The 15,714-nt window shown below is 36.6% G+C and overlaps 1 protein-coding gene across 1 annotated transcript in view; it reads left to right on the forward strand.

Moving 5' to 3' along the window:
* The window catches only part of tmtc2b (transmembrane O-mannosyltransferase targeting cadherins 2b), a 99,620-nt gene that overhangs the window by 67,445 nt on the left and 16,461 nt on the right, over positions 1-15,714 (forward strand). Inside the window, exons 3-8 of the mRNA XM_026287226.1 lie at positions 4,211-5,030; positions 8,519-8,633; positions 9,659-9,744; positions 11,432-11,616; positions 11,915-11,993; positions 15,510-15,631. Of these exons, the coding sequence (XP_026143011.1) occupies positions 4,211-5,030; positions 8,519-8,633; positions 9,659-9,744; positions 11,432-11,616; positions 11,915-11,993; positions 15,510-15,631 (1,407 nt within the window). The remainder of the gene's footprint in view (positions 1-4,210; positions 5,031-8,518; positions 8,634-9,658; positions 9,745-11,431; positions 11,617-11,914; positions 11,994-15,509; positions 15,632-15,714) is intronic.

Consider the following 15,714-nt stretch of genomic DNA (forward strand, 5'->3'; position numbering starts at 1 on the left):
TTTGGCTCCAAACCTGCAAGTGCTAAAAGCCCCTGCTGGTTCTCGAGAGCCTGTGCAGTCCCAAACCTGCAGCCGCCTCATAAATCCAGCGAGAATCCTGTGTGCAAGCATTCACACTCCCGCATGACCTCACTGACACATCTTCAGCCTCCACAATCCGTCTCACTCGCGCCGTCTCACCCCCACAGGGCTTAAGCTCCGTTAGACCGCCGCTAATTTGTATAGAGTGGAGTTTTTATTTATTTATATATTTATATGTGTGTGCGCACAAGAAACAGCCTATATTTACAGGCTTTTGGTGAGATTGGCTGACAGGGTCATGTGGAGTTCAGTCATTTTCTCGTATGTGCACTAAAATGACAGATGCGCCCACATCACCGCACTTATTTGCAGAGATTTATACCTGTTGAAATGTATGAATGTCTCTCGTACTTTAATCCGTTTGACTTCACAATCCTTTAGTGCTAGATGAAGATGTTGATACATCACCCCAAAGCTCTTCTGGCCCCTTTGAAAATCCCATATCTATTAAGAGAAACATTCAGGGAAGAAGTGTCATTAGATGTGAAGACATTTTAAAAGCCTTTTTTCAAGGTATGAATTCTTTGATTACAAGGATGTAGTTATGACTGTATATACTGTGTGATCGTCGCTCTTTTACTGGTGTAGTTCACTAATAAGAGACAGGAACTGCCTCTGTACTACAGATGTAGAGAAGCATGTGTGGACTTTCAAGTTTAATCAAAAGGAAATAGCCGAGCTTGCTAGCTTTGAGCGTACAGCTTTGCTTTTTTTACCAAAAAAGAATGCTGCGTGAAAGTCGTCATTGACGTTTTTATGAAACATGGCAGGCATCTTGTTGTCAGCTGTCCATGAGAATCATCACAATGTATTTTCTGTTTGAAGATAACTACCGTATTTTCCGGACTATAAGTCGCACTTTTTTTCATAGTTTGGCTGGTCCTGCGACCTATAGTTAAGTGCGACTTATTTATCAAAATTAATTTGACATGAACCAAGAGAAATGAACCAAGAGAAAACATTACCGTCTACAGACACCAGAGGGCGCTCTATGCTGCTCAGTGCTCCTGTAGTCTGCACTGAAAACATAGAGCGCCCTCTCGCGGCTGGAGATGGTAATGTTTTCTCTTGGTTCTTGGTTCTAAATGCGACTAATAGTTATTAGCGACTTATAACTTATATAGCGACTTATATACGTTTTTTTTCCTCGTCGTTTTTTTGGACTGATCGACTTATACTCAGGTGCGACTTATAGTCCGAAAAATCGGTAGTGATGATGGTTGAGTAAATATAAGATGACCCATTCCAATGGTCTATACAATTATGTGCCGATATTACACTGACCTCAACACTGTTGTTTGCAACAACAAAATAAAAAAGCATACTCAACTTCAACTAACTACAAAACAAAGTTTAAGTGAAGCTTTAATATGAGTTCTTTACACCTAACTTAGACTTTATTTACATTTTATTTTGTATATCATTATCAGTATTGGTAGTTTAAGAATCATTACCGAATTAAGCAAGAACATTATCGGAAAACTCTACTTACTGTAATATTTTCTTCGAACTAATTTTCATTTTAGAGAGATACAGTATGTGGGCATTTGTGACCTTCATACCAATGCGGTTTAGACCTGCCTCAAAGTACTTCTGTGTTTCTCTTCAGTCGGCCCGTTCCGCTCGGCCTCTGTAGCCTGCTGCTTCAGGACCCCTGTGGGACGGTCCCTTTACGACCTCTTCCCTTCAGCCTACAGTTCACTCCGCTGGGACGTGCAAGTTCCACCTGAAACAGCCAGCTGTACTGTATGCACGAAATCAAAACACCATCAGATCTTATTAGTATTTATCATGTAAACCATTTTTATTTATTTCAATATTTATTACGTTCATTTCTAACTGCACTGATTTTATATGTGTTCAAGCTATTGTTGTAGTTCTGGTGCTGTAGTGTTCATCTTTCGCAATCGTTAATGCACCCATCATGCCTTTCGGTCAGTAAACTTAAACAGATGTCACAGGAACTGAGAGACACAGGTTATTAACTTGATGTTGTCCAAGACTTTAATTGGTGACAGACTGATATGCCTTACAGACATAGTTTTCTTTAAGTGTGCTGCAAAACAAAAGAACAAGCTTACATTTTAAATAGCTTTTTTTGTCTATTTATTCATTTAGGGAGAATATAATTTACAGGATAAAATAATTTGAATGTAAACAAAATGTACAAAATAACAATTATAAAAAGCTTTCACACCCATAAAGTGTGTTTATAAAAATATAAGTCATTATATATTTTTATTGTTTAAGAATTCCTTAAGTTAAAATTTTTTTTTACATTTCTATTTTTCTCTTGGTGGCATGTGGCTCTTTCTGTCATATCACAGATTCAGAGCTGTGTGCCTGTCATGTCTTACGGTAAAGGTCATGTCGTTCGGGACATGCTCTATACATCTGTGCTACATAACATGATTACATGGGAAGTGGCCTGTTACAGACATTTCCCCTGTGAGTAATAATATGCTCTTTTTCTAAACCAGAGATGACCAAAACCAGGACAAAAAATCTATACTGTATAAAGCAGCTGGACATTAATGCAGAACACATACTCACTGTCTCACAGTCATTCTGTTAGTGAGTCAGCTGGGAAGAGGAGTATTTCACTGTGAGTTACAATAAATGGTGTTATAGACTGACAAAATGGTTCACAAATAATGATTAGGGAATGCTTTCAAACATCAATCTTTAATATGAATGTTTTCCAAATGTTCATAACATCTTGTAAGGGTTATGAAATAAAAATGAACATTTTCATGATTTACTTGCATTGTTTCAAACCAGTTGAATACAAAATGAGAATTTTTTTCCCCGTTCATTTCCATTTATTTAAAGTGAATAGGGACACATGCTATAAGATGTATGAGATCTCTGTCAGTTCTCTGACTTCCTTCACTTTTATTCTGCTTTTTAAGCAATGTTAACATCCTGCCTTACATTTCCATTTGTATTCTGCAGGAGGAGGAAAGTCAGAAAGGTTTGGAACGACAAAAAATGATTACAAAATGTTCATTTTTGGGTAAACTATCCCTTTAATGGTGATTGACGAAGGCCTTGAAGTAATCATTTGTGTTTTTGTTTGCCATCTGTACCGAAAGAGTTCCGTGTTTGGAGGAAGTCCTAAATTTGCTCGAGGGTATCCACGATCCAAAAACAACACTAAAAGGAAGGCGTACTGAGCTCCGCAGCTGCTCTACCAGCTACTGGTCAGGATTCCCTCCTTTTACTTAACGTGTAAAATATTCAAACACTCCATAAATACTCTAAAATCATTTTCATGCTGGAGTGTTTAATATCAGCACTGCAGTGTGATGGATTGGCACCTTTATGAGGCCATATCTTGTTTATTTTATAAAGTCTGTGAAAGCCGGCTCTATGAGACAGAGATGAATTGCGGCACTGCCTTGTGATGTGATGTCAAGATGTACTCACTGACCAGCCATCAGTGACGCTACGTTTATTATTATGGCCTCTCTGAAAAATGTGGAAAATGTGTGTCTACATTTGGCCAAGAGTTTTAAATAGTTTATAGTGACTGGAGATGAAAAGGGCTGATTGTCATTTACCATCAAAGGCCAGGCAAGGATTGATGTCACAATGAAACCGTAGTATGTGCATGTGGTACAGTATGTATTGAATAACTCTTTAGACTCCAACAAATTGCTAATGAAGGCTGCTTGTGTTCCAGATTGTGCTCCAGATCAGGTCACAATAATATTTAGTGCAGTTGGAATGTATTGGTCAATCTTGGTATTGGTAATAAACCTGGTCCAGATGTAAGCACAAGGATTTGAAAAGACGAAAGGCATACAGCAAAAAAATAGCATTTGATAACGAGTGCGTTCGCATTGTGGTATTTTCCAGCCAAATTTTGTTCTCATGTTGTTTTCCCTGGTTTCGTTTTTTTTTTCAGAAAAAAGGTTTTTTTTTTAATTGAATTCCCTTTTTTTTTTTTCTTTTTTTTTTCTAAATAAAATCAGGTTCCATTTTTATGTGATGTACAGTAGGTTGGATTTTGCCAGAATAATATATTTTGTGAATTTGAATATGTTGGATTCTGCTTAATCCTCTTTGAAATCCCAGTCATTTTGTCTTTTGATTGATGTTGTTTTTCTCTGTTTTTGTTTCTCAGAAGAAGAACCTGCACCTGCTGTTGAGCGTTTTTCTGCTGGGCTTCTGGGGTGTCATCCTTCTGGCTTGCCGTCTTTACTGGATGGGAAACAAACCTCCGAACTTTTCCAACTCTGACAACCCTGCAGCGGACTGTCCTTGTTTCTTAACTAGGATGCTAACATTCTTTTTTCTCCCCGCAATGAACATTTGGCTCTTCCTGTGCCCTGACATGCTAAGTTTTGATTGGTCAATGGATGCATTGCCTCTTGTGAGGAGCCTTGCAGATTGGCGAAACCTCCACACCGTGGCCTTCTACACCTCGCTTCTAGCGCTGGCATGGTTTGGGCTTTGCCATTACCCAACCAAAAGCAAGGAGACCAATGGGAAAGCACATCATGTAGCAAACGGGAAGTCCACAAATGGACACAGTTGTAGCTATGAACACTCAACTTTTTACTCCAACTCAGTGCAGATGAATGGAGCAAATGGTACTGCAAAACACCATTCATCATCTTTGCCCACCACAGAGAGTTTGGTGGTCTTCTCCTTGGGTCTGCTGGCCATTCCCTTCATCCCTGCCACCAACCTATTCTTCTACGTAGGCTTTGTGGTGGCAGAGCGAGTACTGTACATCCCTAGTATGGGCTTCTGCCTGTTGGTAGCAGTGGGGATGAGAGCTTTATATGTCAGAATGAGGAAGAAGTCCTCAAGAACTTTGGTGCTAGGCTGCTCAGCAGCCCTGGTCCTTCTTTTCGGGATTAAGACGGTGCTGAGGAACCGTGACTGGCAGAATGAGGAGATGCTATACAAGTCAGGGATATCTGTGAACCCTGCTAAAGGTAATTTTAACACTCTGGGGTCTGAGGAGATTTTGGAGCCCTTCAGATATTTTGACATGACTTCACATTTGTACTTATTTCAGATACTTATCAAATTGAACATAGTCCAAGTAATTCAGGAGATTCTACCTCCCCTCTATTGAATTACATATTTAACTATTTTCCAGTGTTATTTTAGTGCAGTTGAAATAATATTTAAATTTTTAGTAATATTTTGAACACTTTTTCATATAATTAATTGTTTTAGTATATTTGTTTTGTCATTTTAATGTGCAATTTTATTAAAAAATTATTTAATATTTATTTAATATTTTATTTCAATTTTTATTACAGGTAACAATGTTATTTTCTGGTTTTAGTAAACTATAAAACCCTGCAAGATACAAGTAGTGTAATTCTTGTTTATGTAGCCATATTATAATATTTAGTTACCCAAAGTCATATTCCCATTCATCTACACTACAACTAGGCGATGTTAAAGAGCAGGTCATAGTGTAATTTAAAGTTTCCTAATAATGTTCCTAATAATGAGTCCCCTACAACAGGTTTAAATGCATCTAAGGTCAGAAAACATTGTAATTTTTCAGAATATACATTTAATATTAGAGTCATTTGCCAATGATAAGGAAACTATTCATTCCAAGCAAGTTTGGAGCAAACCCCTCCCTTCCACAGTCCTACTCTGCTCTGATTGGTCAGCTGGCTAAGTCTGTTGTGATTGGTACAGAGAAGAGTCCTTGATCCAGTTATCGAGTGCTAGTAGTGACAAAGCACCTTTATATTAAACAATATAGTGCTCCAATCCATTCTTATAATAACGACACAAAATACACTACTGTAATGTTTGAAGAACAACAGACAAAAACGCTCTGTCTTAACTTTTAATCAGAACGCAGAACAGCTGTATCACAGGAGCACCGGCTGAAAACACTCGTTTGTCGCTCCCACATTAACCCTATAACTGCCAGTGCAGCAAAATAAACAGCAATTTCACTATTATTATAAAGTCTGTGTGCTACATTCTTTATTGTTAAACAAAGTAATTAGAATAACATCAGTCTACATTAATATACACATTCTTAGGAAATAGTGGGTTCACCGCAAATTATCAGAACTACTTCAGTATAATATGCTTCACATATTAACACAAAAACTTGATATTTTAAGCACAGTTGAAAGTGTACAGATAAAGTGTCAAGCTTACTTACAGGTTGTGATTGGGAGAGCTTGCTAGTCCAAATTAAAAAGATTAGAAGCCAGCGAAGATAAAAGCCAAGATGAGAGAAGCTGTCCTTGATAAAATGACATGCACACTACAAAAAGATTCGAAAATAAGATGTCTTAAGGCAACTCTGAGTCGACTCTCTCTTTTGAGAGACAATATCTTTATTTATCATGCACTTTTTTGATTAACAACTTTGCAGATTGTTTTCATGTACGGATAGCTATGTTATAAACTGCAAATTAGATATTTAAAAAAAAAACAAAAAAAACATGACCTGCTCTTCAAGTGTTACTGAACTTAAAGGTCCCGTTATTCGTGCTTTTTTGAAGCTTTGATTGTGTTTACAGTGTACAATATAACATGTGTTCATGTTTCACGTGTAAAAAAAAAAAAACAGTATTTTTCACACAATTCACCTATCTGTATACCGCTGTTTTCACAGTCAGGAAAACGGGCTGATGACTTCCTTGTTCTATAAAGTCCATCCTTCAGAAATACGTAAAGAGTTCTGATTGGATCAGCGGTTCCTGTGTTGTGATTCGTCAGCAGCTGAGCACGCACTGCCCTCCTGGTAACGTGATAGGGATAGAACACACGTGCTGGAGTTTTTACTGACGAGATGAAAATCGCATTCATTTTTTTGCACAGCGCTAACATTTAGTTAACAAAGCTAAACAGCGTTGCCCTCTGTGTAGTAAGTTACAGAAACTGTTAAACGCACCAACTTAAATAATAAAATACACTTACCGGTTGTGGTCCATAAACAACGCCTTCTCCAGACAAAGAGGGAACTGCTCCATCTTTCAAGAATAATCTTTGTGCGAATCCGGCATTAAACTGATTGAGATTGAGAAAGTTGTCCTCAGCAAGCTGTCCTCAGCAAAATGTGCTGCACATAGTTTTACATGTGGATCATCATTTTCGGGAACCGAGTTAAACATAAATTGTAACCATTAATCTCCAAGTACAGCGTCCCTGGGAAGGCCAAACAAAGATGATTGCGTTTCAACGACATGGCAAACACAAATGCAGCTCTTCCTTCTTCTCCGTCGGAGCGTAGCAAGGCCACGCCCCCTGTTTGTGAATTCATGTGGGCGGAGGTTAGTCAAAAAACTGTTTAAGTGATGTCATTACTGCAGGAACTAGAGGGCTGTAGCCCAAACGGGTCGTTTTTGTAGGCGGATTCTGTTAAATATAATATCTCGCTTGGCATTGAACTTTGAGCTTTAGAATTTTACAGATATTATTTATACTCTAACAACAACATTACACACTAACTAAAGTTTAAAACATGGGATCACGAAGAAGGGGACCTTTAAGGGTGACAACAGGATGTGTTGCAATCATTTATTCCCCAACAAATGCTGCTGCGAACCAAAAATGGAAGTTGCTCATCATTAAATTTTGAGGGTTTATGTATCAAGTTTCTTCAGCCTCTCTTCATTTCTGTACTCATTTGGTCTATGGCTCAAGTATTTACATTTAAAACTGAAACATTTACTTCGATCATTTTTCAGTAAGTGATATAGACATTTATGAAGTGTGCATTGACATAAAAAACAAAAACACATTTCCTTTCTAATTACTAAATTCCGTACTAATTTCCAGTAGCACAGCAAATATTGCTTAGTTAATGATAAGCAAAAAATGATGATTAATGCATTAGGATCATTAGAATTTCCCCCACTTTGACATTGTTTCATGCATCAATTTCACTTTGTGTGTAGCAGAGCCACTGAACTGTTAAATGATCATCCTCTCTTATTGAATTCCATCTATTAACGGCAGCCAGTTATCTTTATTTGTTAAATCTCTCAAATTGATTATCACAATTTAATTTAAATCGTTTATCAAGCCAGACTGCATCAATATGACTTTGTATCACCTCCCGTGCACTCGCCCCTTTCATCGCACAGATACTATGCATGGGTAGCATCTAAAATTGCATTATGGTAATGTAATTTACTTCTTTTTTTCCCCCCTTGCTTGTACCTCTCATAAGCCTTTGAATTGCAGATTCTGTATCCAGTTTACTATGTGACTTGGAAGCCCAAAACGTTTGCCAAGTTTCACATTGTTGTGCTATGATGTAACTTAACCAACCAAAATGCAACATTGTGAAATTTTATGAAAACATTCTGCAGACCATATCAAAGATACCATACTTACTGTATCTTAGTCTCTTTTTTTTTTACCAAATTTTTTAGATGTTCCTAGATTTCTTGTATTTTCAGAATGTTAATACATTATTCTCCTTTCTCAGCTTGGGGTAACTTGGGAAATGTTCTCAAGAACCAGGGAAAGGTGGTGGAGGCCGAGCGAGCCTACAGGAACGCTCTGTACTACCGGAGGAACATGGCTGACATGTTGTATAACCTGTGAGTGAGCGAACTTCTTCCTGACAGCTGACTTTATTGATCTGTCCTAGTAAAGCTGAGCAAATCTCCTGAGAGGCCAGACTATGACTGTCCCCAGATTCATCAGCCTTCCAGAGGACGGTGTCAGGGACCCACTAGACACATTAACCCCCACAGTCAGGGCATGAAGGCACTTCATACATAATTCATATACCGCACACGTTTGGGCTGTAGTCAGTTATCCATATAAGAAACGGGGATGGGAATCCTTAGGCACTTCACAATCCGATTCGATTTTAATTCAGGGAGTTGTGATGTGATTACAAAATGATTCTCACTGCATCTAATTTTTTCAACAAGAGCGTATCCAGTAAGTGAGTTTAGAGTGATAGATTCTGCACAATACATCATACATGGGATGTTTTCCTGCATATGCTTTTTTAACAAATAACATTATATTAATAGTAATAATAGTTAGCATGGAAAGCCTTCTATAAAATTAATACAAACACAGGGCTTTGAGTTTTTCATTTTCATTCTCTGGATTTCATAGTTTCGTAGCTGATTTCATAGTTATTTAACAATTAAATATTGTTCAGTTGAATGCAAATAGAGTGGATATAATGAATATCATTTTATTACCATATTATTTTAAGTGTGTCTTTTTCTTACTGAATATTTTGTTCTGAAAATACAACAGGTTTGACTTTTATTTATGCTGTAGGATATTAGTCCATCTATTTCAAATGTGCCCAGATGATTTCCTAAATAAATCTTACAGGGCATTTGGGAAATAACTTTTTTCTTCCCACTAACATTTGTAAACGAAGTACAAACTCATGGCTTTGAGTTTGTTTTTTTATTCTTTGGAAGTTGATTTCATAGTTATTTAACTCCATTAAATATCCCGAAAAAATAGTTAGATGTAAATGGAATGAATTTAATGGTTTGTTTTTTTCTTTTTCCTTTTTGTTAATTTGAATTAAGTCTGTTATCCATACTTTGTAACTGTTCTTTTCTCATGTTTCCTTCCTTTTGGATTGCAGGGGTCTGTTGCTCCAGGAAAACAACAGATTCTCAGAGGCCCTCCACTACTATAAGCTGGCCATTGGGAGCAGGCCAACGCTGGCTTGTAAGTACAGCTCCTCTTTTTATGAACAATTTCAAGCCGCCTCAGTCTTCACTGTGTCCAGGCAACTACACGATTAAAAGGTCTCTCTGTGTGTGTGTGTGTGTGTGTGTGTGTGTGTGTGTGTGTGTGTGTGTGCTCGGACTAAGTCCAACATTAAAGAAATAATGATGATTCACAGGCCTACACAGTCACTCTGTTTCCACTCTTGTCAAGGAGTGATTGACGTTTGATTCAATTTCAACAGAAAAAAAGAATCTAGGCCAAAATCCTTTTATATTATCTGAGCCAGTGTGGAGGCATTTGCAAATGCATGCGCTATTTTTGGCTGTTTTAAAGTTTCACATAGAATTTCCCATGTTGTTTTTAGTGTCATGGGAGTAAATTATTGCTACTCTGCTTGAATGACTAGATTTGCCCAGGGAGACAATTATCATGATGTGTGCAGCAGGGTCTGGGGATTTTTAAGTCAAATTCTGCTTTACAAATGGACATTCTCTATTCTCTGATCGACTAACTAGTCATAAGCATGGTTTAGGGTTGTCTAGTCTACCAAATTTTGTAGGAGATACATTTTTAATAATACAAAAGAGTAAATATTAATATTCCGAAATATATTTATTAATAAATACACGGGTGAATAAGCGTATTAGAATGACTTCTGAAGGATTATGTAACACTAAATACTGAAGTAATGGCTGCTGATAATTTGGATTTGCCATCATAGGAATAAAGTACATTATAATCAAAGTATATTAAAATAGAAAACGGATATTTTAAATTGTAAAACTGACACAATTTTACTGTATTACTAATAATAAATTTTACTATTTTTACTTTTACTGTACATTAAATGTTAAGAGACTTTTTTTTAAACATTAAAAATAGTTCCAAACTTTTCGCATATTTATATAGTATACATATTTTACTATTAATGTTTTAATATTAAATATCAAAATTAAAAAGCATAAAGGTGGCAGAAAACACAGTGCCCACAAAACGTACAAATGTTACAGAGCAATATATAAAAGGTAGGAAAAAAATAAATTAAAAAGAATAAGAAAATAAAGAAAATGTAAGAAAAAATAAGAACATTTGTACTCAACACATAAAACAGTAATAATAACCCATTAAATAAAGAATTATGATTAGAGTCATGTTTTTGCATTGGTGCAAAACTTGAAAGAATCCCCCCCTGAATTTCAGAGCAAAAATATCTCCTCACTCTACTTTCCTCACATGCCAATTCAGTGCAGTAGCATTTCCTCCCATGTTAATGTGTCGAGACATCTGTGAGAGATCTGTAATCGTTTGAGATCAGAGCACGCACACATTGCGGCTCTGCGGAGAGCGATGGATGTCTACTAGTCCCTGCTGCCGGAGTTCTGATAGATTGTCCCGTCCTGTGATATAAACTCATTTAAATCTGTGGTTCTGTGTGTATCTTTGGTCTATTAAGAGCATCTGAATTGAGCCTGCAGCTGGAGTGGATATTCCCCTGCTGATTTAGATTTGATTCTGGCTGGCTGAATAGTGAATATGTATTGGCACCTTATCGACTAGACTGCAGGCTGCTGATCTGCATAAATCAACTAGTTCATTCCTGCAGCCCCAGTGGAGCTCTTTCTCTGAGCCTCAATAAGCCTCATTACCTTTTGCACTGATATTCACCCTTTCCTCTCTCTTTCAGCTGCCTACTTGAACACAGGGATTGTCCTGATGAACCAGGGCCGTCTAGAAGAGGCCAAGCGCACTTTTGTCACTTGTGCCGATATCCCAGATGAAAACCTGAAGGATCCTCATGCACATAAGAGCTCAGTCACCAGCTGCCTGTATAACCTGGGAAAGCTTCTTCATGAGCAGGGCCACCAGGAGGTGAGACGCTCTCCAGCTCAGTTAAAGCCTTTCGATTTCAATTCTGAGGTTACGATTCACACCACAGCTTTACAGACCAATACTTTAACCATAAAATGTGTCATTTCCGACCGTTTTCAAACTGGGTTCCTTAAAAAAATATATATATATAATGAGAAAAGAATGATCATCAAAATGTTACATTTCAGACTCTTGAACTTGATTTAATTGGCTTGTATTGTTTGTGAAAATTAAGGCTTGGACTGAATAGACTTCGTCGGAATACTTTTGTTGAATTAATGGTGTATTCTGTTTTTAGGAGGCCATATCTGTATATAAAGAAGCGATACAGAAGATGCCCAGGCAGTTTGCCCCTCAGAGCCTTTATAATATGATGGGTAAGTATGACGCTGTCTAGAACGCTTTGTTCCAGAGTCAGATATAGTTTTGTATGACTAGTAAAAAAAATTAAATAAAAAAAGCCATTGCTCCATTACAGTGTCAAAAGATCCTTCAGAAATCATTGTAGTATACTGATTTGAGATGCAGTTTTTCAGGATTCTTTGAAGAACAGAAAGTTCAAAAGAAAATGATTTTTTTATTTGTTATTTATTTGATTTTTTTTTTTTTTTTTTTTTTTTTTTTTTGGTAAAGTGACGTCATTACGGTAACTTTTGATCCTAGATGAATAAAACTATTATTTGCAATTATTAAACATAAAAATAATTTAAAGTGCCCCTATTATGGGTTATGAAAGGTTCATATTTTGGTTTTGAGTGTCCCCAACAACGCATTCATTGTCTTATATGCATTTACTTTTACCTTATTTGCTTAACGACTCCCAAACAATTGTTTTTTCCAAACCCCTCCCATGCTGAAGCTAATCTGCGGTGATTGGTCGATTGGTCTCATTTTCATTACATCATGCCTGTAATGCCTGATTAAGCAGTGTTTGTGAGTGCAGTGCTGCTTTGTTTACATCCGTTACCAGGGAAACACCTATTTTTATGCTCCAAAAGCAGCACCTAGTGGCAAAGAATGAATTTGCATTTTCATTCATACTAATGCTAAAAGACCTACAAGTGGGTGGGCAATATGCTGATGTTTCATGTTGATGTCAACATGAAACGACTTGGGATTCGTTTTAAAAATGACTCTCGTTTTAATGATTCAGAGTCGACTGTTTCTTTTGAGAGACAATAACTTTATAGACGCTACACTTTCAGATGTAAAACTTTGCAGGATGTTTTTTTTTTTAAATTCATTTACAGATATATTACACACGGCATGAAAGGTCAATTTCAAAAATACATAATTGGGGCACTTTAATATTGTTGCAGTGTTTGTTTTATTCTTATGCTGATTGTTTTCTGTGATGTAGTGGACTGTTTTTCTTAGCAGAGACTTTAAGCTCTCTACAAGATAGTAAAATTTACACGATAAGCTAGTTAAGCTGTCTACACGATCATAAAATAATTTCAAATCAAATCAATAATTTATGTCTATATATTTATTTGGTAAGCAGTTGTGTAATAAGTGGGATCATGTACAGTCAACAGGCCATTCTTGCAAAATAAACCCCTTCAGGGTGATAAAAGACCTCACTGTCAGTCTTATTTTACAACAACTTCACAAACAAGATAAGTTAGAGGCTTTGTACAAAACAGAGAGCGTGAGAATCGTTCTGTTTTATTTAGAGCATGGGAGCAGACTGTCAGATTTTAATATCTTATGCAACACATTTACAAACCCACAGCCTTCAGCCTTTCCCTCCCATCTCATTTTCTCACAATTATCTCTTGCCTGTTTTTCTCTGTAATACTTTTTTCGTTTCCCCTTGTTCATTTCTTTCCAAGCGCATTTGTTGTTAATTGTTCGGGTTTGTGTTCTTTTGTTTGTTGTCACTGTTTGAACTGTATTGAGCTCGTTCTAACAGCCAAAATCGACAGCTGTCTCCTCTGACCAACTGAGCCAAATACAGCTTGACTGAGGAGGTCCGATTGTATCTGTTAAACAATCCTTCGAAACTGCTAAATATACCAGCATGTGGATGATTTGTACACTACCTTTCAAATTTGGGGTAGGTAGTTTTTTTGTTTGTTTTTGTAAGAACTATCTTACCAAGGCTGGATTTATTTGAGCATAAAATAAAATAATTTTAATATACTTTAAAATGGAATTTATTCCTTTATGATGCGAAGTTGAATTTTTGGCAGCCATTAGCCACGTGATCCTTCAGAAATCATTATAATATGCTGATTTGAAGCTCAAGAAACATAATTTTTCAGAATATTTTTGAGAAATAGAACATTCAAAAGTATAGAATTTATTCAAAATCAAAATCTTTTGTAACATAAATGTCTTTACTGTAACTTTTGATTACTTTAGTGCATCCTTGCTGATTAAAAGTTTTTTTTTTTAAATTGCTAAATTCATGATCTCTTCTGTTAGGACTCTTCTGAAACAATGTTTTTCTATTGCACAAAACACATGCGTGACGAATGAGGAATTGTGTTTGTTTAAAATTCGGTAAACGAGTCAGTGTTTTCTGTATTTCTTCAAAATCTGCATTTCCAAACCAATATTCATGTTCATTTACAAACATGGCACGAGTTTTGTGTGACATCATCATTCCCAGCTGTCATTAGTGAACCATCTGCAGTATGTCATTTTTTTTTATCTTTAAAATAATAGCTGAAAATTCCAGCGTTATTTGACTTTAGGCTGTTTTAATGACCCAAGTGTCCTATATTTGACATTGGTGTGGACAAGACGTCTATTGAGACTGGCGGGTCTTGTTAAACCCCAGTGTAGTCACGTATGCTCTGCTTATGTTATTTTAGCTCTAATTACATTACATTAACATTGTTTAGGCTGGGTTATCTCAGGGAAGTAGCTGTGATAGGCTCTTCTGTAATCTGTCTGAGAGGAGCGTGTGTTTCATTGCAGGTGGGTGGGGAGCTGGAGGCTGGCGGAGGTATTAGATGATGTTTAAAGGATAGGAGTGTGTGTTTATACTGGTGTCATAAGGAGTCAGCTCTTATGTCTGGATTTATAAGAGTAGGGTTGGCACTGGGACAGGCATGGCTTTGAATTGCTGAGCTGAAGACTGGAGCACAGTATTTTTTTTTTAGAGTAGTATACATGGGTCATTATCACTGTAAAGTGCCTTTTAACCCTTAAATTTCCTATTCTCTTTGTCATTTCATAAATAGTAGACAATTAAGGAATTTAGAAACATATTATCTTGCCATTCATTTTTGCTTTCAAATTATAAATACAAAAAATAATTTGTGTAAACCCCTTGTTAAAAAAAAAAAAAAAAAACGCATACAATTCATACATGTATTTTTATTATTATTTGGAGAAAACTGTGATATTTGGATGCAGTTTTTTTTTTTTTTTTTTGATGTTATTCCCCCACACTTAGCTACTGAACACACTGGATTATATAGATATGATTGAATTATTATTTAAAATATTATTGTAAAATATTAAGATGACAGGGTGGACCAGCACATGACGAGGTGGACACATAATGAAGAACACACAGAACATGGCAAAATATGACAATGAAACATTTATTAAACTTTGGAATAAATATTACATTCTCAATCACATTTATATACCCCTTCCCATTCATTTTAGTTTTTAGCAATATTAACTACAAATTAATGCTTATCTAATAAAATAAAACTGAATAACTGAAGTAACTAAATAACTAAATGGGTTTCACTCTTCGCTCATTTTGCATAAACGGACGGAGAATCACATTTCATCGAGTGAATCTTTGTGGTTCATTTTCAGTTGACTGCTTCTATTTTTTCCATGGAATAAACCACGGCGAGGGGCGTGCTTATGTGCTTCCTTAACTTCTGACCTTTTGACCTGACCCCTGTCTCTTCCCCTCACAGGAGAGGCCTACATGAGGCTGAATAAACTGACCGAGGCAGAACACTGGTATAAGGAATCCCTCCGAGCCAAACCAGACCATATACCTGCACACCTCACTTACGGCAAGCTCCTGGCAATGACGGTAAACTCACTTTCTAATGGACACTGACTGAATAAGGGATTGAGTTGGCTAGCTGCTAAATATTTTGGCTAGTAAACGTGATA

The sequence above is a fragment of the Carassius auratus genome, chromosome 18 (genome assembly GCF_003368295.1).
Source record: "Carassius auratus strain Wakin chromosome 18, ASM336829v1, whole genome shotgun sequence".
In the NCBI taxonomy this organism is placed as follows: Eukaryota; Metazoa; Chordata; class Actinopteri; order Cypriniformes; family Cyprinidae; genus Carassius; species Carassius auratus.